This window comes from Hyperolius riggenbachi, chromosome 9, assembly GCF_040937935.1.
Source record: "Hyperolius riggenbachi isolate aHypRig1 chromosome 9, aHypRig1.pri, whole genome shotgun sequence".
Taxonomy (NCBI): domain Eukaryota; kingdom Metazoa; phylum Chordata; class Amphibia; order Anura; family Hyperoliidae; genus Hyperolius; species Hyperolius riggenbachi.
In genome coordinates this window covers 16702087-16724347 of record NC_090654.1, presented here as the reverse complement: position 1 = coordinate 16724347, position 22261 = coordinate 16702087, and the positions used below count along the sequence as shown (strand labels likewise).

The 22261-nt window shown below is 43.2% G+C and overlaps 1 protein-coding gene across 2 annotated transcripts in view; it reads right to left on the bottom strand.

The window, feature by feature from the left end:
• Window positions 1-22261, bottom strand: part of CACNA1I (calcium voltage-gated channel subunit alpha1 I) — a 614989-nt gene that overhangs the window by 472666 nt on the left and 120062 nt on the right. For both annotated transcript variants that reach the window (XM_068252020.1, XM_068252021.1), the window contains one exon: window positions 11093-11190. In XM_068252020.1, coding sequence (XP_068108121.1) covers window positions 11093-11190 — 98 coding nt within the window. The remainder of the gene's footprint in view (window positions 1-11092; window positions 11191-22261) is intronic.

Genomic DNA, 22261 nt, shown 5'->3' with positions numbered 1-22261 from the left:
GGGGGGGGGGGGGGAGGACAAGCACAGACAACTAACTCCAGGGCTCACACCGCCGGAGCAAGCCATCCACCACCTGCCTCAAAAGGATACAAACTGCAAAAAATGCTTTCCATGAGAAAATTAATGCGCATGTAGCAGAACGCAATGGACGTTAAGGTAAGTGCCTGTTTTTAATATTGGGAGGTGGGTGCGGACGGCTCTCCCTGCGCTGGCCACACTTGAGGGGGGCGGCTGCGCCACCCAGCCTTCCCCTCGGGGGTGCCGCTGTGGTTCCTAGGCAGTGAGAGAGCCTGGGACCCTGCGGTCCCCCCGGTTGTATAAAAAGGGGGGGCATTGGGAATCCTCCCCGTGGCGCTCCTGGATAGTGCTAATGTAGCATGAACTTACTCCCGCAGGGCGACCGCTTTGCAGTATTGGTTTTTTGACCCTGCATAGTTTGGCATGCGAAAGCAAATGCATATTTGCATGAGCATTGCCTCATGAATAGCCAATTAGGCCAGATTTGGAAAGCAAGACTTGCTAGGGTTAAACTTGGTGTTTGAGCACGCATACATTTTCTAATGGAAAGCCTAAAGGTGGGTACACACATCAGATAAAAGTCTTTGGAAAATGAAAGATCACAGACCAATGTTACCCCCTTCCATGTAGTATGAGATCCATACCTACACAGTCTATTCTATTGAGCTGAACTCCCCATCAGATAAAATTTTTTGCAAGATGCTGCACACAAAGATGCTGTACACATGCAACAGATCAGTATCTGCAAAAGATCTGTTCCTGCAAAAAAATCAGTTTCTGCAAAATGCATTCATAGTCTATGATATCTGCAGATCTCATGCTGGGCATACACGGTATGTTTTCTACCATGTAATCGAGCCGCTGATGGCTCGATTGATAATTTCCGACGTGCCCAATACCCCGCCGGATCGATTCTGCGCTCGATACCGGCGGGCAGGACAAAAGAAGAAACGAGTGGAAAATAAGAAAGTGCTCGCAGGGACGAGCGGGAATCGATCCGGGCGCCCGCGGGGACGAGCGGGAATCGAGCCAGCGGCTCGATTTACACGGTAGAGAACGTACCATGTATGCCCAGCATAATACACACCTTGTTTGATGGACATTCATCTGCAGATCACACAATCATCTGCAGATCCAAAGATCCATCCTGGTTGATCTGATCTGCAGATGATTGTCCGTTAAACAAGGTGTGAATGAGATCTGCAGATATAGACTATGAATGTATTTTGTAGGTACTGATCTTTTGAATGTCTACAGCATCTGTGTGTGCAGCATCTTGCAAAGATTTCTGTCTGATGGGGAGTTCAGCTCCATAGAATAGTGTAGGTATGGCTCTCATACTACATGGAAGGGGGTAACATTGGTCTGTGATCTTTGATTTTCCAAAGACTTTTATCTGATGTGTGTACCCACCTTTATTCTTCTTGCTTCAAGGTTGAGGCACGTACTCTATTAGATAGATAGAAGATGCGGCGTATGCTACGACGCGGGTCGGCTAGTAGACTTTAATGCAATTATCGTTAATACGGCGAAAAAGGCATGAAAAAAGGGCGCCGTGAAAAATGTCGTTAATAAGATTATAACATTATAGTTTTTGAGATAGTTATCGTTTTAGAAGTTTATAACGGTATAGTTTTTGTCATATTATTTCGTTAATATAGTACAGATTTTACATTTTCAAAGGTATTATCGTTAATATATCTAAAAGGGTGTTTCTGCAGAGGGAGTGGTTAGTGTTAGGCAACACCAAGGGGAGTGGTTATGGTTAGGCACCACCGAGGGGTTAGGGTTAGGCACCACGGGGGGGGGGGGGGGGTGGTTAGTGTTAGGCGCCACTAGGGGAGTGGTTAGTTTTAGGCATCCCCAGGGGAGGGTTCTGTGTGAGGGTAGGGTTGTGTTAAGCAGTATTGACGAAAAACGTTACGACATTTAACATTAGTTTTTATTCGTTATTATTTCTCTTTTTTTTTGCAACAGTAGTTATCATTAACCTCCCTGGCGGTCTATTAAAAACCGCCAGGGGGCAGAGCATTTGTATTTTTTTCTTTTAATCATGTAGCGAGCCGAGGGCTCGCTACATGATAGCCGCTGTGCAGCGGCATCCCCCTACCCTCTTCAATCGCCTCCGGCGATTGGCGATCAGGAAATCCCGTTCAAAGAATGGGATTTCCTGGAGGGCTTCCCCCGTCGCCATGGCGATGGGGCAGGATGACGTCGCCGACGTCATCGATGTCATCGGGAGTCCCGATCAACCCCTCAGCGCTGCCTGGCGCTGATAGGGCAGGCTGCGCAAGGGGTCGGGGGGGGGGGCGCGGCGGATAGCGGCGAATCAGCGTGGGGCGGCGGCGGCGATCGGTGTGCTAGCTGCGTGCAGCAAAAAAAATTTGTGCAAATCGGCCCAGCAGGGCCTGAGAAAACCTCCTGCACGGCTTAGCAGTTCAGGGTTACCGCCAGGAAGGTTAATAAAGCTTGACAACTGTGATTCTCGTTATCAAATTTCATTAATACCTGGCACCAAATTTGTTAATAACCTGGGCCCTTTTTCACGCCACCCTTTTTTCATGCACACCTGATTTACAGTCTGACATTTATCACATGGTGACATTTTTACTGCTGGCAGGTGATGTCACTAGAAGGAGCTGCTGCTTGCTTTTTTGGCAGTTGCAAATAGCTGTAAACAGTTATTTCCCACAATGCAACAAGGTTCACAGACAGGAAACTGCCTGGACAGTTTCCTGTGGGAGGGATTTCACCACAATACATACAGAGCCCCCTGATGATCCGTTTGTGAAAAGGAATAGATTTCTCATGGGAAAGGGGGTATCAGCTACTGATTGGGATTAATTATTGGTCATGGTTTCTTTTTAAAGCAGCAAGGACAGCCATAATAAATCAGAAAAAACACACATATAAGTAGACAAATACTTGTTCTGCTTACATAACATATGCATTGTTCTGTCCACGTTTTGATTTCAGTGAATTTTATATAGTAAATAAAGAGAAAACTATTCCAGGCATTTTTCATCTTTACTGCCTCTGAAGTCCTTCCTGGTGTAATTTCCTCCTTTACTACTTTTTTTCTCCTGCCTAAAATGGTGTAATAACTGCCAGCCCTCCTCCCAACTGAGCTCTGTAAAACTGCACTGTCATATCTAGCTTGCTTTGTAAACACACGTGAGCACAGCATAGATCGTATTTCAGCAGCTTCTGCAGAAGGGTGAGATGTATTTCCCTTCTCAGCCTTGTCACGCTGAACTGCCCTCAGCCAATCAGTGAAGAGCAGGAATGTGGGAGGGAAGATAACAAGCTTTCCTCTACCTAGCAATGTACCAGAAAAGAGCCAGGCTGACTGAGATAAGATTTATTACAGCAGAAACATTTATGATTATATTGGAATGCTTGCAGTGCAGGGTCAGGATGTAGACTACCTACTAAACACAGAGCAGTGGGTAAATGGAATTTGATTTTATGGCTGACAATCCCACTTTAACAGTTCCCCGTTTTATGCTTATGCAAGCTAAGATCATTGATGACTCACTACACTCTTCTTAAGTGTTGACAGCTCTGCCTGCTGCATTCAGACTATTTGGTTTGTTCTCTAAAATGAGCAGTAAGAAAGATGGATGAAACCTTTCATGCACAAATATTTCAAAGAAAATAAGGAGAGTAGACCTCCTAAAGGGGACTTGTGAGGAAACGCGGAAAAGCCGCCGCGTGTGCCAAGAGCTAGGCGGCTGACTCCGCGTCCTACGCGGCGGTTTGCACGCGTCTGGTGGTGTGGTGGAACGCGGAAAAGCCGCCGCATGTCCTGACAGAAAAGCGGCTGTTTGCATGCAGCAGCATGTGCTTGGTGTGGCTGGGTCTGTTAGTGCACCTAGGCAGATGGAGAGCTATGCTCGCGCGGGCCTGAATTCAGGACCTTTATACCTGCAGAGGAAGTGTCAGCTGATCAGGAAGGTCAGCTGATTCCTGCAGGACTCATGATTGGCTGAATGGTTCGGGCGGGGCAGCAGAGTCCAGCAACTATATATTCTGCTGCTTATTCAGTTGCTGGTTGTCTGGCGTTGCGATCACATACGTGGGAGCACCCAGATCCGTAGTCAGATCCGCAAGTGTGCCGGGACCAGCTGGAGCTGTAATCCTACACTTAGCTAGTTTCTGTTGATAGTTTAAAGTACTAGTTTGATTGTGATTATCTGTTTTGACCTTTTGCCTGCCTGACTATCCTCCTGAACTCTGATCTTGTACCTCGATATTTCTGATACTCTGTTGCCGAACCCCGGCTCGTCCTTAGACTCTGCTTCTGCCTACTGATCTTGTACCTCGATATTTCTGATACCCTGTTGCCGAACCCTGCCTGTACCTGACTCCGCCTTTGCCTCTTGATATTGTACTTTATCTGTCCGTGTGTGTACGACCTGGCTTGTCCGACCTCGAGAACCGACCTCACTGTTGGAGGCGGTTCCCCATTCTATCAGTGACACTTCCTCCAGAGTGTTACTTTTAGACAATCCTTCCTACTCGCAGCCTGACTCCTCCCGTCTTGGAGAGTCCAGGTCTTCAGAAGGAATCCGTGCAATATACCTTACTGCGCTGAGGCCTAGTCCTCAAAGTGTTACTGTTACACCAAACACTACACTCTACTCAGGTGAACAGAGGTTAGCTGGTATATCGGATTATCGGTGATACTGAAGATAACTTATAATCTGGTATACATCTGTATTCCCAGTGATACTGCAGATCACCGGTAATCAGATCCTCTCTGTGCTTCACCGATCGTTACAGGACTTAAAGTGAAATTAACAGACAGACAAATGACAGCACTCAAGGCTGCACCTGAAATGAAGACCAACAGAGGCAATGCAGAGTCCTACTTGCATTCAAGGCATGTATTTAGCCCCAGTGGGGCTCTGCATTGCCTCTATTGGTCTTCATTTCAGGTGCAGCTTGAGCGCTGTCATTTGTCTGTCTGTCTGCTTGATGTAATGTGTATACCATTTATGATTAGCAGCACAAGGAATATTATGTTTTTATTGCTAGACTAGTGTTAGGCCTTCCCCGAGAGGGTACATGATCACCGTGGGGAAGTCTATTAGGTAATAATCTGTGCACACATTATTCACTGAAGCAAACAACCTCCTTTGCCTGTTTTGAGTGCTAGGTGTGTAATATTGTCCATTTCCTGGAGCTCTGCACATCCATGCAGATAAATCATTTAGGTATAACTTCTGTTTGAAAGTGCTGCCATGTCTCCCGCTGTATAAAGTGAAATTAAGGTGACCCTTTACCTGGGGCTTTTTCCAGACCCCTGCAATCCTTCTCGTCCCTCGTAGTTGTTCCCCTGTGCTCCAATCAGCAGCTGTGCTCAGCTGAAAGCTGCATTAGCTTTCCTGATTGCCTCCTGATCACACTCTTGGAGATTGGAGCATTCAGTGCTTGCGCAGTTTGAAAAAATTGCAACTGCATATGTGTGGAATGCTCCAAGGAGGCGCATGGCCCTGGATAAGCAGTAGCCTATAAGGAACAACAGTGAGTGACCAGGAGGACTACAGGGCCTGGATGAAAACCCATGGAAGTTGAACCCGGCACACTTATTTCACTTTAGGTTCCCTAAAGAGTAGGCATGCTGAGTAAGATTCCTCGGAATTGAAAGTTCCAATTTTCTGATTGGAAATTCCAAATTTCCGATTGGAATTCGAAAAACGTGATTCTGGAAAAATCTGATTTATCGCATCTCGGTAATTTTAGCCCAATCACAGAACTCAGAAGCATTGGACCAATCAGAGAATGCAGAATTTTTCTGGAAAATTTTAATTGTAGAGCAATTACAAGACAAGAGATTTCAAAGGCAAGATTTCTGTTTTACCAGTTTCCGAATACCATTTTTCCAATTTTCAATTTTTTTTAATTTCTTTTTTTGTGCCTTCTCTAATGCAAAAAAACAAAATGACGAATAAAACACTCCTCAATTCAGATATCGTAAAAACAGAAAATCGGAAATCAGAAAAATGGAAAATCAGAAATTGGTAAACCGGAAAATCGTAAAAACAAAAAAATCAGAAATCTGATTTTTCGCAGAATCGGAACTCATCATTCTTGACCGACCCAACTAAAGAGCAACTTGAACCCAGGATGGAACTTCATCCCAATCAGTGGCCAATACCCCCTTTCCCTGAAGAAATCTTTTCTTTTTGTGTAATAGTTCACCAGGGACATCTGTATGGCTGATTTTGGGGTGAAACCCCTCCCACAGTGTGAAGTTTTAGTCTAGTGATGAGCATGAATTTCGCATAATCCTAATTTTGCATCCTAATTCAAACTCTTTTGTGAATTTCATGCCAACTTTAGCGAGGTTAATAGCAAAGTCCCCATACATGCCATCGCCCCCAAAATTGCTACGTATATTAAGGAGAAGAGTGGGAACAAGTCAAAAAAGATTTTTACAAAAACACCTTTATGAATTTTAAAAATGCAAAGGAAAAAAATGTATTTTAAACATTTTTCCTTTACATTTCTAAAATCAATTTTTTTTTTCAAAAGCTACAAAGTCTTTTTGAAAAATTATTCAAGACTTCTGAACTGGACCCATTCAAAAAGCATCAGAACTACTTCAAGATAATCACAACCACACTGAGTGAACAACCTTGTTCGGGAACTTCTTGCACATATTTAGTCCCTAAGACCAGGGGCGTAGCAATAGGGGGTGCAGAGGTAGTGACTGCATCGGGGCCCTTGGGCCAGAGGGGCCCCCGAAGGGCCCTCCCTCAACTACAGTATTAGCTCTCTATTGGTCCTGTGCTCAAAATAATCACTTCTATAGATACTTTGAATAGTGGTAATCATTAACAAACTGTTCCCCATCCCTTTCTTGCACCTCTGACACTGTGGTTGCCATTGGCAGGTTTTGGTGCGCCGTATCAATTGTTATGTATAGAGTGCTTGGGGGGCCCCATTGTAAAACTTGCATCGGGGCCCACAGCACCTTAGCTACGCCACTGCCTAAGACAATCTATGAGCCACTTCAAACAATAACGGGACAATAAGGGAACCTGGTGCACACTTCTGCGCATGCGTGTCTACCTCATTATCAAATGTACAGCTTTATATCAAGAGCCAACTTAAAAACAAACCCAAGGTTGGGAAACTCATTTCAAGTTTGATACCTGTAGAGGGAAAACTCTGGACAGCATACAGTCTTATCATTTCTCTGTCTGGACCATCATTCCAGTGCTGTCCTCCAGGGTAGTTATTCCTCTACGAGTAGTTCCAGAGATGTGCACATCTCTACTGGGCATGCATAGACTGGACTTGTGCATGCCCAGAAAGGATGCACTCATCCTCAGTACCACTCATGGAATCCAGTAGTTCCAAAGAGCTGTTTGGTCCAATAGTTCCAAAGAGCAAGTCCAGTAGCTACACCGGAGGACAGCACTGGAACAACGGATTAGGCTGAGGGATGGGAATGAGTTATGCTTTTCAGAGCCTTCCCTCTAATAAGGTAAGTATCCAGCCTGAAGTGAGTTTTTTCCCTTCAGCTTGTCATTAAAAAATTCTAATGGTAGCCTGAAGCCTTTTACAAAAAAAAAAAAAAAACACTGGCGGAGGTGCCCGTGATGATATGATACTACTAGTGTCATAAGACGGCGGCCTGACCGCATTCAGCAAGCGGAACGCGGAGGTTTGTCCGCGTCCGCATCAGCGGCACCATCCACCACATGGTCGCATGCGGAATGCGGAGAAACATCCGCATCGGCGTTGCGATCCACCGTTCGGCCACAGGCCTCTCGGCATACTTTACGTCGAGGCTGTGGTCCGGTTCTTCCATCACAGGCCTCATGGCCTGCCACACACCAACGCTATCCTCAATCCAGTCTGGACCCCGTAGGGGCTGCGCGCGTGTGCAATAAAGCCTTTTATACTCTTAGAAGGAGAGTCAGCTGACCAGCTGGTCAGCTGACCTCAGTAAGGTCCTTGAGCTGTGCTGCAAGGTCCTTGAACTGTGTTGTGATTGGCTGATTGGCTGGTTGAGCCCAGCACAGTATAAAAGCAGGCATTCTGTCAGTTGCAAGTTGTCTGCAGTAAGCGTTACTTTGTGATAGCCCTCAGACCTTAGCTAGATCCGAGAGAGACAGTCCTAGCTGGAGCAAGGCTCCTGTCTCTCATCAGTCAGTCTTTGTTGTTTTCCTGATTATTGTATATTTGTATGTAACCTGATCTCTGTTATAGTCAGCCAGTCAGTTGATCTAATAGTCAGCCAGATAGTGATCTGACAGTCAGTACCATCGTGGGCCAAGTGCGGCTTGCCGTAACTAGCCCACAACAGTCAGATTTGTTATTTTCCTGATCTGCGACATATATTGGTTTTGCCAATATATTCGCAAGCACTATTGTTATCTGTGCCATTTTCTGATCTCCCGTTGCCGAACCTCTGCTTGTCTATTTCACTACGAGTTCGGCTTTCTGACTTTGTACCTCCGCCTATCTGATTTCCGTTACTGACCTTGGCTAGATTTCTGACTCTGCTCTCTGTTTCACGATTCGGTACCTCGCAGCCAGTTTGTTACCGAACCGTTTCCGTCTGCCTTTGCCCCCTCTCCCACTAAAGGGTTTATTCTGCTGAATCCCTCCTTGCGGAGGTCTCAGTGGTTCCCCAGTATATCATTGCTGCTGGGGAACGCGATTCTAGCGTTACGTCATCTAGTCGCAGAATCGCACACACTGCGTTTCTCTTTTAGAGGTAGCCAGTCCTCTTAAAGATATCAGTGTGGTGGGTTTTCCACTGTCATTATACCCGGTATCCAGAGTTATAAATAAATATCCGCATTATTGGCGATTCCGCAGATCGCCACATAATCGGATATATCAGCATTATTGGTGATACTGCGGATCACCAACAATCTGAATACTCTGAGTGTGCACCAAACACCACACATTGTTACAACTAGATTATGTATATATGAGAAGCGTAATTTCTTACGTTCTCAGAAGGACACACCATTATTTAATGAAAAAATAATGTTTATTCATACACCGCAGACAACATGTTTCACAGGTCTTGGCCCGCTTCCTCGGGTCAAAACAAGTGCCAGTAGAACTTTTGGTAGGCTAGCAAACTTTTACGTTCGCTAAATAATTATTGGCAAAAATGATTATTTTGGGCAGTCTTAACTGAGTTTCTAGCCTATGCCCAGCTGCCCCATACGGCTGTTTAGTGATATGCCACAGCATATTGTTAACTGATGAAAGAATGTGCTGTGTTTTTATTTCCCCACACTGTCTTCCCTCTTCCTCTCTCCATAGAACAGCACACGTTGTTATGCTACGATGTGTTGGCTCAGCTTTCATTCCCAAAACAGTCACCCTAATGATCAATTACTGACAGCAATCTATCATGTGTACAAAGCTTGACCATATCCAACGTCTTCCGACTATCAATAGGCAATCTAAAGAACTACTTTACATATTACAATCCCGGAGTGTTTGGATAAGAAAGATAGAAACCTAAGAAGAGTCACGCGTACAGACAAAGAAAATTCACAGGAATAGCCTGAGTCAAATCAAGCCATGTTGAGCCCAAGGACCTCATAATAGCCGGTGAGCCAACTGTAATCTCATGAGATTGGGTATTGTCTTTCTAATTTTGTATTCAAGCACCTCAATGATTGTTCTTCTAGGATGTTTAACCCTTTCTAACAGTTCCACCTCGGATGCAATCATGTCCGGGGTGACATGTGGGTCTCATTAGAGTTCCATTGTGTTCTCATCATTCTCTAGTGCTTGGAGTACCATCCTCACCAGACATGAGAGCCGCTCTAATACCTCTGTAATAGACTGCATTAAATCTGTCATCATTCAACCGTGGATATGAAAACCTCTGCAGCTTGCCTGCTAACTCTGCAAGTTAATTGAACTTTTTCTCAAGCAGCCTAAATCTGGAATTGAAAAATCGTCGACAGTTCAGTGGCTAAGCATCTCGGTGCTTTCGGTAACATTGTTCAGCGAGCCTTAATCCCTTGTCTCTACAATGACGGTACAGCCCCGTGGGATGATAGAATCTCGGAAAGGACTGCCCAGGAGATGGAAGGCACAATGACTTAAGCGATGGAAACAGCTGACTGAGAGAAAAAACATTAAAATACATAAAAGAATCAAGCACTTACGTGACACAACTGGACGAGGACGCATGGAATGGGCGGGGCTTAGTAACAAAGGCAAGCCGCTGATTTGGCCGGAGAAAGACAGGCGATGAGAGATGGAGAGCTAAAGGCAGAATTGGCCCTGAGAGAAGAAGTACAGTATGGACAGACAGACAGTACAATAATACAACGAGAGGGGGTGGAACACATAGTGGATACCCTTAGCCCCAGGTCTGGACAAGATAATAATATAATACATAGGGATGAGCACACAGATTTGGTGGAATTCCAAATCTCTCATCAGAATTTCCCGATTTCATGTTGAAAGTCTGAATTCTCTGAATCCCATCCAGAAAATTCCAGAAGTTACGTCAAAGTATGGTCAAAGTTTTTTTCAAAAACACAGAAACAAAAAAGTGAAAAAACAAATCATAAACTTGGATTGCCATAAAGGTGCTAGTGTCTACTGAGCATGCTTGAGAGATATCCAAGTGAAAATTCACAAAGAATTACAATTATTTTATCATTGCAAAAATATGCAATATTTGGGGGAATTTTGTGGGAAATGTCAATGGATTCGGAATTCAGAAGTTCCAACCATCCCTAATAATACACTTCATGAATGGCTTTATGTGGCTACTAAGGAAATGGAGGAGGACAATCACAATCTTGAAACAAACATATGCCGACATAGAGCTAAAGGAGGTCCCAGACAGAGGTAACATATTCCCCGATTCCACCCACCTCTCACTCACAACAAGAACACACGAAAAAGTCAGAGAAATCTGGGTAAAGTAGACAAAAGCAGCTTATAGCGTTCCAGCAGTTCGGCTGTAACGCCTCAGCTGCCATCAAGAATGGTATTTTGGGACAAGCACCTGAAAAACAACTGGAATAGGCTGCCTATCCCTTCCCATTTGCTGAAAGAGGACACTTACTGGGTACTCTGTTGATGGCCTTCAGAGGTCTGAGGACTCGCACAGTGCGGATTGCAGACAAGTTTATATTCTGTAGATCCAAGGAGTACTCCACCATCCTGCAAAGAAGGAGATAATGAAAAAATTACATGAATGGAAAAGCAAGTTGCTGTTGTAAGGGAGAAGCAGATAACATTTGCAATGAGATAGTAGATGCAAGATGGGAGTAGGTGCCCCATTTGTGATACAATATGTGGAGGTAAGTAATAGGGATAGTCTTACCTCATGATAAGAGGTTAAGATTTTTATTTTTAGACACCAATAAAAAGCCAAGGGGCCTGATTCACAAAGCGGTGCTAACAGTTAGCACGCTGGTAAAAAGCCCTTTATCACGCCTAAACTCAGTTTAGGCATGATAAGTTTAGGTGTGATAAGTTTAGGTGTGATAAGTTTAGGCGTGATAAGTTTAGGCATGATAAGTTTAGGTGTGATAAGTTTAAGCACCAACTGGGTTAGCACCGCAGTGCACAGCTGATCAAAAGTTTTGCGCTGGCAAAGTCTGGTGCACTTTGCATAGAGTTTAATGGCGCTGCTTTGCATGCGGGATTTTGCGCGCAATATCTAAACTTATCATGCCTAAACTTATCATGCCTAAACTTATCATGCCTAAACTTATCATGCCTAAACTGGCTTTTCACCAGCGTGGTGCAATGGTTATCACACCTAGGGCTCGATTCACAAAGCGGTGCTAACCCAGTTAGAGACTTTAGGCATGATAACCATTGCACCACTCTGGTGAAAAGCCAGTTTAGGTGTGATAAGTTTAGGCATGATAAGTTTAGGTGTGATAAGTTTAGGCATGCTAAGTTTAGATAAGTTTAGATCGCTTGCAAAGTCCCGCATGCAAAGCAGCGCCATTAAACTTTATACGAAGTGCACCAGACTTTGCTAGCGCAAAACTTTTGATCAGCTGTGCACTGCGGTGCTAACGCAGTTGGTGCTTAAACTTATCATGCCTAAACTTATCACACCTAAACTTATCATGCCTAAACTTATCACACCTAAACTTATCACACCTAAACTTATCATGCCTAAACTGAGTTTAGGCATGATAAAGGGCTTTTCACCAGGGTGCTAACTGTTAGCACCGCTTTGTGAATCAAGCCCCTAAAGTCTCTAACTGGGTTAGCACCGCTTTGTGAATCGAGCCCAATGCATTTCACGGGACCTGCCTGCTTCCTCAGGTCAATATGAGACTATGGCGTCAATTCACCAGAGGTTACCAACCTATTTATCTCTTGGGAGGTAATTTACCTCCTGTGATCTCTCCAAATAGCAATTCTCCAGAAGTATAGGGGAAAATATCGACAGAGAGAAATGCAAGAGATAAATGTGAGATAAGTATGAGATAAATAAGTGATAGTTAGTAGTTAGTTTTTCTCCAAATCACAATTCACCAGGGAAGAAAGGGGGTGTGGCCATTTGTTATTTTTTCATCTCTTTATCCCCTGAATGAACCTGGAGATATCGTGGTTTTCACACAGCAGCTGCTGCTGTGGAAGATGGAGCCTTTTGAACTTACTCTGTTAGGCTTGGTGCACACCAAAAAACGCTAGCAGATCCGCAAAATGCTAGCAGATTTTGAAACGCTTTTTCTTCTTTTTCTGTAGCATTTCAGCTAGCATTTTGCGGTTTTGTGAAGCGTTTTTGGTGTAGTAGATTTCATGTATTGTTACAGTAAAGCTGTTACTGAACAGCTACTGTAACAAAAACCGCCTGGCAAACCGCTCTGAAGTGCCGTTTTTCAGAGCGGTTTGCGTTTTTCCTATACTTAACATTGAGGCAGAAACGCCTCCGCAATCCAAAATCTGCAGCAGCCCGGGAGTATGCGTTTCTGCAAAACGCCTCCCGCTCTGGTGTGCACCAGCCCATTGAAATACATTACCCAAGTGTATCCACAGCCGCAAGCGGATCGCAAAACGCAGCCGAACCTCTCTGGTGTGCACTAGGCCTTAGAGCTTGCTTCTATTATGAGGAGACGAAGGCGCAGGAGGAGGGTCTGTTTAATCGCCCCTCGTATTTTTCGTGAGAGAACAGTTCTTGATAATATTACTGAGACAGAGGTGGTGAAGAAGTTCAGACTCACTCGTGATATGATTTATGATATGATCCAGCAGTAAAAGGCGGGAATACTCTGGTCAGGTAGTGGTAAAACTCCGCCTCCTACCCACAATGCTTCACTTTCAAGCTTACAGAGAGGAAAAGTATCCCATGTAAATCATTAATCCCGATTACCTAACTCTCTGCTTTCTCACACTTTCCTCATGCATATCTCTCCATTATCCCCTGCTATTGAGCATTTTTCTCTCTGTCCTCTCACACTGGTGAATTGACTCCAGAGTGTTAAAATACCTCATGAGATAAACTACCTACCTTTTTTCTCTTAGTAAATCCTCTCTGGTGAATTGACGCCAATGTCTGAGCTATGTATCTCTGTTTCAGAGTGCCTATTGGTGCTCTGAAATGGAGATACACAGCTCACAATTGTGGCATCTCCTCCCATCTTGCATTGTCTCCTCCCCTATCCTAGGGTTTACCTCTGCGACTACATACAGTGGTCCTTTGTTTTTTCTGGCGCACGACCCACATTGACCCAATCAAATCATCATAACTGAGTGGAGATGGTCCTTTTCTACATACGTGAAATGATGGTTGCCTATAGCAACTTTACTAACAATAACTTTGTGAAAAGTCGTTATTTCTTGACATTTCCCATCTCCCAGAATACTATTGGCGCGCCTGGTGCTCTTTCTGTCTCCTTTTCTTACTGGTACCTGGGGTTTCCAAACCTGAAATTCATCCACAGGACCTCCCAGAAAGGAGATAGTTAAGTTATTATATGTAAATTATATGAATTGTTTTTCTGAAAAACAGAGCTTTTTCTACTTTTCTCCCCAGAAGATGTTTTTTTTAGGATTTATCAACAAATTACCTTTTCAGTTTACAATGGACAAACCACGACTAAATTAATTATAAACAGTGGCAGCACGGTGGTTGGCGCTCTCGCCTTGCAGGCAGCGCTGGCTCCCCGACTCGAATCCCAGCCAGGTGAACATCTGGAAGGAGTTTGTATGCTTTCCCCGTGTCTGTGTGGGTTTCCTCCGGGCATTCCGGTTTCCTCCCACATTTCAAAAACATACAGATAAGTTAACTGGCTTCCCCCTAAATTGGTGCTAGACTACAATACATACATAGACATATGACTATGGTAGGGATTAGACTGTGAGGGAGAGTTAATGACAAGACAATATACTCTATATTACGCAGCGATGTACAAACAGGCACTATATAAATACTTAAATAAATAAATAAATTAACAGTGATGAGCGAAAATGCCAATATTCTTTTCACATTCATTTTTGCGAATATAATGTAAAATTCGATTTTCAAACGAAAAATGCCATCAAAAATCATTTGCATTTTTTTGTTGAATTTTCGTGCTAAAAGTAAATGTTTTTTTTTTTGCGTTTTTGCTAATTTTCACGCTACAATAAACAATTTTCCATGCTGTGGCGGTAAAAATAATGATCTTTCGCGTTATGATTTTTTGCCATATTGAGAAAATACAACGTATTTTTGCAATTTTTTTTCTAAAAATGGAAAATGCCTTTTTTGATGTGCAACAGTGTTTATAAATGAATAGTGTAGAAAAATAACCAATTCTATTCATTCAGTTATTTTCACTGCAGGTCCTCTTTGCCATTGCAGATCTCAGAGGGGCTGTGCTCTGTAAGGCCTTCTGCCGTTTTTCCTGTGTATCTGTTTAATGATGAATGTGACTTTCTCCCACTTCTGTGACATTAATCATTGCCCGTGTTCAGATTGCTACCTGGCTGTTATCAGCAGGGTGGGGAGATCAAAATATATTAATGTTTCTCTATTTGGAATTCGGATCACCATCCAGTTGCACAGAACTATTCAATCATCTCGCAGGGCGATGAAAAATGTTTGATTCTGAGTCATTCTTTAAAAAAAGGGATAAAAAAATGATGTATATTGCTGTGCCAGAGGAGCAGATATGCAACTCAAACAATGATGAATATATGGGCAGGGGTCTAGATCTAACACCGGTAAATTAATCACTATAGACTGTGTGTTTCATACAAAATTAAAACATGGTACCTGTGCTGGACATAAGAGCAGGTCGCTCTTCCCTGCACTGCACCTGCCCTGGGTGCCGACATAATGTTGCTACGTGACGTCTATTGCCGTGCAGCAGTGTAACTCGAGATCCGGTGATCACCGGACCCCAAATTACTTCTCCCAGGGCAGTTTCTAGGCTAAACTGCACCCAGGGCGAGGGTGTAAAAATTGTGCCCCCTCCCCCTACCCTGTAGACTCATGAACCCTTCATCTTTAGGGACAGTCACACAGCCACAGGTCACAAGTCGATCTGCCTACTTACTAGTGACCAGCAGCTCATCCAGGAGGAAGCAGGGACCAGGAAAACACACAGGCGCAGAGAGCCCAGAAAGCCGACTCCTCCATGGGCGCAGCACACTGACAGCCTGCAGTACCGCTACAGGACATCGGGTGTCATCACGTGGTGGTGACGTAATGATGACTTGACGTCTGACGCAGGCAGCCCAGGAGGAGTCAAGGAAGGTGATCGCACTGGTAATATTATTTCTTCTTTCATTTGACTGCACCACATGTCACCGGCTCCCTAGCGGTTATGTCCTTCTGCCTGCGCCCCCCTTCTTCTACTTGCCAGTCTGCGCCCAGGGCAGTTGCTCAGCCCACACTGCCCAAGAAACGGCTCCGATTTCTCCCTCTGAGTTGCTACTAGTCGTAACAAACGGCTTCCAGAATTCGTGCGGTAGCAGAATGAGCCATCATTTGGCCTACCCTGCGCCAAAATGACAGGAGGCGAATGTGTTCATTGGACACACCATGTATGGGTCAAACTGAGTATATTGACAGAATCTAGTGAAATAGAAGAAAATTATGTGCTAAAGAAGAAGTGACACCCATGCTAACCTAGATATAAAAAACACATCTATAAGTAGATAAATACTACTTCTACTTACATAACAGATGTATTGCACTGTCCACGTTATAATTCCTGTGAATTTTATAAAGGAAAAAGCAGAGAATCCTATTCTAGACAGTTTCCATCTTGGTTACCTTTGACCTCCTGACATCATTTCCTCCCTCACTCTTTTTTTCTCCTCTTGCGAATTGTGTATTCGTTACCCTTCCCCCTCCCAGAGTCTTCAGACACTCCCACTGAGGTCTATACTAGGAAGTGCACTTTCTTATGTCATTAGAAGGAGGGGGAAATAAAGGGAAGAGGAGGAATATATTATAGATAAAAAGACCCCCCAGCATGCAACTGTTTGGCAATGGCAATTAAAGGGCCAGCGCTCCTAAGGTATGTGTGAACTTCAAAACATAACCGCAGAAAAAGTTTTGAAAGTTCTGAATGCAGGATTAGCATCTTTATCACTTAATACACTCACACCAGCTGTTGTTGAAATTTTATTTTTATTGTTACAATCCCGCTTTAAGGCAGGCAGTATGGTGATGTAATGGCCTTGCAGTGCCAGGGCACTATCTGTAAGGACTTTGTATGTTCTCTCGATGTCGGTGTGGGTTTCCTCCAGGCACTCTGGATTTCTCCCACATCCTGAAAACATACAGATAAGTTAATTGGCTTCCCCCAAAATTATCCCTAGACTACAATACATACACTACACGATACATACATAGACATAGGACTCTGGTAGGGAGTAGATTGTGAGCCCCTCTGAGGGATAGTAAAGGGACAAGACACTATATCGCTGTACAGCGTTGTATAAATACTTAACAATAATAAGGTGCCCTTTAACCGTCCCAAACGATCAACCGGATGATTGATCAGATTGGGTGCTGATAATGGTTCCAATCACGAGAAACAATCATCCTAGTAATTCAAATTTTAGAACGATGCTTTTGGTCTGATTGGTTTTCTTATAATCTTTCCCACCTTGATTTCAATCAATCGCAAAAACTGGACAGTCGATCGTTCAGGAAATTGGAGTGTTAATGGGCACCTTTAGGGCTCAGCCACGCTATAAGCACTTGTGATTAATTAGCGTTTTTTTTTAAATTGTTCCCATTCACTTTCATTAAAATTGCGGTAAAAATCGCATAAGAATTGCCTACAATTTTACTGTTTTACGTATTGGCTTGAGCTGGGATTTGAACCCTGATCAAAGGCTCAAACCCTGCATCAAACGCAGCAGCCTTAGCCAGTACACAACTGGGACCACAAGTTGCATCACTTAACAAAGACAATATCACTGTGAACACTTATTACGCTTACTAATGCCAGTAAGTACGCTATTTGTGAGACTCATGGTATACGAGTAGCACGACAGTTACTACAGTAATGCACATAACTAAGAAGCATTACTGTCAGTTATGCGTAGTTGTACTACTCGAGTACCGCAACTCGTGCTAATAGCATATCTGGCAGTATGTACTGGAATTAGCAAGGGTAATACAGTGGAACCTTGGTTTGCAAGCATTATTCGCTCAGGAAACATGCTCGTAATCCAAAGAACTCTTATATCAAAGCAAATTTCCCCATAAGAATTAATGGAAACCCAGTTGATTTGTTCCACAATCCAAAAAGGGTTTAGTAAAATAGTATAAAATAAAAATGAAAACAAGACTTTCAATGTAACTAACAGAGTCATTGCCATCTGTTCGCTCGCCCCAAATATTTTTTTTTCTGCGTAGTTTTAGCAAGGAACTTATCCAATGACAGTTATTTTTGAGAATTTCATGGAAATTTGACTTTGCTTCCCTGCTCGCCACACAGTTTTTTGGCAGTTGGACAGAGCAACTGCCATTCACTAAGTGCTTTTGAAAATACATATATCCCTAAGAATCTATAAAGAGATGGACTAGTCCAAAACCTTTCACTTCTGTCAGATTTCTACTACCTACTGTAAGTGACAGCAACATAGGAGAAAGGTAATTTATGGCTCATTTTACTCTGGAAAAAATTTACTTCTTATTTGTCTGTGTTTCCACATATTTTAAACTTTACAGTTTTTCGCTGTAGTGCCCCTTTAATTGTTGCAGTCCTTGTACCGTAGATTGAGCCTCATGCCTGGATTTACATCACAGGAGCCTATAGGCACAGAGGTCCTGGCACCCTAGACTCCGCCCTCAATGAACCTACAAACCCCACTGCCGAACCACACCACAAGTGTGTTGGCTGTCCCAGCTGTCACTTCTCCCTAACGTTCCTTGCCCGGTGTAGGTAGCTACAGGTGCTTCTTAGTATAAGGTAGCTAGAAGAACCTCAGTATTAACCCATTCGCGTTCCGTCGTTTTCACTTGAGCAATGTTCACCTCCCATTGATTAGCCTATAACTTTATCACTACTTATCACAATGAACTGATCTATAGCTTGTTTTTTCCGCCACCAATTAGGCTTTCTTTGGGGGGGTACATTTTGCTAAGAGCCACTTTACTGTAAATGCATTTTAACAGGAAGAATAAGAAAAAACAGAAAAAAATCATTATTTCTCAGTTTTCAGCCATTATAGTTTTAAAATAATACATGCCTCCATAATTAAAACTCACGTATTGAATTTGCCCATATGTCCCGATTATTACACCGTTAAAATTATGTCCTTATCACAATGTATGGCGACAATATTTTATTTGGAAATAAAGGTGCATTTTTTCCGTTTTGCATCTATCACTCTTTACAAGTTTAAAATAAAAAAAATATAGAAATATTTCATCTTTACATTGATATTTAAAAAGTTTAGACCCTTAGGTAAATATTTACATGTTTTTGTTTTTTTTTAATTGTAATTTTTTTTTTATATCAAACATTTTATTTGGGTATTTTTGGGAGGGTGTTTTTTAATGTAATTCTGTGTTGATTTTATTTTTTTTACTTTTTGTTGTAGTTTTACTTTTTGGCCACAAGATGGCGGCCATGAGTTTGTTTACATGACGGCACTCTAAGCGTAACATTTGGCTTAGAGTGACGCATCGGGGAGGGAACAGCCAGAAAAGGCGCAGCTTCCGAGAGAAGCTGTCGCTTTTTCAGCGGGGGGGATGAATCAGTGATGGGGCACCATAGCCCGATACACTGATTGCCTGGCTAACGAACCGCGGGCCGGGAGCGCGTGTGCACGCGCGCATGGTTCCTGGACGTAGTTTCTACGTCCAGGAACCAAAATAGGTTAAGTAGCTAGAGGTGCCCCTGACTGAAGGGAGATCTCGTCAGTGGAATGCAGAGAGCCTGGTGAGTAACCTCTCATTTACACTCCACTCAGGACTCTGCATCGGAAGGAGGTAGCGAGGCACTTGGGGATGAGAGTGAGCCGCCTTTCCATCATCAGGCGCCTGTAAGCACAAGCCTACAATGCCTTATGGTAAATCCAGCCCTGTTGAGCTTAATAACTGTTATAATACCATAAAGGCAGGGTGCTGGATGAATTTTCTTTTGGTGGCTAAAACTGTATAACCCTGGTAGAGCCTGGCTTAATCAGTAGAGATGGTCAATCTGATGCTAATAATTATATCTTACTTACTATTTCAATTTAAATTGAATGCAGCTTGAAATTAGGCCAATCAAAATTGACAGAAAGTGCCTGTGATTGGCTCAGTTCCAACCCCAGTACAATTGACATGCAAACCAGTATAATTAAAATGTAATCGTCCATCTTTGCTTATCAGTTATGAGATCTAAATTCCCTGGCTTCACCTCCGAGTGAGATTTAATGGGACATTTATCATGTTTGCTGGGAGCTTGCCTTAAAAAAATTAAATTCCATGTACCCACTGCTCTGTGTTTATTATGTAGCCTGACCCTCTCAGTCATCCTGGCTCTATTTGGTACATTGCCGAGGAGAGGGAAGCTTGTCATCTTCCCTCCCACATTCCTGCTCCTCACTGATTGGCTGAGGGCAGTTCAGTGTGACACAAGGCTGATAAACCTCAGCAGAAGCTGCTGAAATTTGATCTATGCTGTGCTCACATGTGTTTACATAGAAAGCTAGATATGACTGTGCCGTTTCCAGGAGAAAGAAAAAAAAGAGTAAGGGAGGAAATGGTATCAGGATTGGTTTCAGTCAGAGGCAGTAAAGATGGAAAATGCCTGGAACAGTTTCTTTTTATTTACTGTATAAGATTCTTTGAAATCAAAACATGGACAGAACAATACATATTATGTAAGTAAAACAAGTATTTATCTATTTATATATGTATTTTTTTCCCTCAGATAGTATGGCTGTCCCGCTACTTTAAGACAAGAGGAATGAAAAAAGTGGGGAAAACTATGCTGAGAATGTAGCAGTCTATCATCCTATGTGTCCGGGAGTCGAATTCTAAAGGACGTCACACTGGAGGAACATATCAGTAACCGGCCAAGAACAAACAGTGTCTATCATTAAAATATTCCATATAACATCCGCATCATTTGTGTGCATTATAGATCATATCATAAAAGTAGATTTCCTGCACATCCTTCCATTCCCTAATTCCGGCAACAGATAGGTGCAACCGGTCTATTCCAGCACAATCTCAACTAATTCCTTTTAACCGGGGGAGGGGGTGGGGGTGGAGAAAAAAATGATAGCTAGGCAAAATCTATTTCCTTATCAAAACATGCCAAGCTATTCTATTAACACAATGTATTCTGTGACAAATTTAATTAGTTCTGGAAACAGGCAACGAACGAGCACGGCGGTGAATTATCGAGATGTTACCTTGGAAGAAATCCGCAAGCCTTAAATGGCAGGTGGTGCCAGTTAATCAGATTTTGGAAGAAAGGATTGTACCGGCCATTCAATGCTTTACAAAGTAAAAGGCTAAATAGCTGTAAATTGAAGCACAAATAGGGTTTTGGGATTTTTTGTTGTTTTTTGTTTGAAAGGGGCAGCCTGCCATTTTTGGCATCACACGTAGATGGCGGACCTGCTCACATTTCAAAGTATGAATAGACAATGGGAATCACTACAGTGCTACTGTAAGAAATACCGCCATGGCTGGGTTCAGTTCCAAACAGGGCGAGCGTTGGTCTAATTGAATGTCATTGTCAGGAAGGCATTGTGTCACATGGCTTTGCTGAATTTCAATGTATGAATAGAGGGTTGAAAGTACGACCGAGAATACCGACCGATGCAGAGAAGGCGTAATAGGGTGGAAATGCTGTGTTCTTCTAGAAATAGGTACAGTATTGTTTTACTTTATTGGATTCCTTTCTTCTTATGGTTTTAGTTACCTCCATTTGTATTTCAAGTGGGAAGCGTCCATGCCAAGGAATTTATTCCACAGAGCAGTGAGGGCATTGTGCCTTTTGCAAGGGGTTATTTGTGATCAGTTAAAGGGGAACTTCCGCCTAAACAAACATACTGTCATCAAGTTACATTAGTTATGTTAATTAGAATAGATAGGTAATATAATCTCTTACCCACCCTGTTTAAAAAAAACAGGCAAATGTTTGTGATTCATGGGGGCTGCCATCTTTGTCATGGGGGCAGCCATCTTTTTGGTTGAAAGGAGGTGACAAGGAGCAGGAGACACAGTTCCAACTGTCCTGTGTCCTGATAATCCCTCCCAGCTGCACATACTAGGCTTCAAATGTCAAATTCAAAATGTAAAAAAAAAAAAAAATTGCACCAAAACAGCAGAACGAGAATAGTGTTGGGCGAACATCTAGATGTTCGGGTTCGGGCCGAACAGGCCGAACATGGCCGCGATGTTCGGGTGTTCGACCCGAACTCCGAACATAATGGAAGTCAATGGGGACCCGAACTTTTGTGGTTTGTAAAGCCTCCTTACATGCTACATACCCCAAATTTACAGGGTATGTGCACCTTGGGAGTGGGTACAAGAGGAAAAAAAAATTTAGCAAAAAGAGCTTATAGTTTTTGAGAAAATCGATTTTAAAGTTTCAAAGGGAAAACTGTCTTTTAAATGCGGGAAATGTCTGTTTTCTTTGCACAGGTAACATGCTTTTTGTCGGCATGCAGTCATAAATGTAATACATATAAGAGGTTCCAGGAAAAGGGACCGGTAATGCTAACCCAGCAGCAGCACACGTGATGGAACAGGAGGAGGGTGGCGCAGGAGGAGAAGGCCACGCTTTGAGACACAACAACCCAGGCCTTGCAT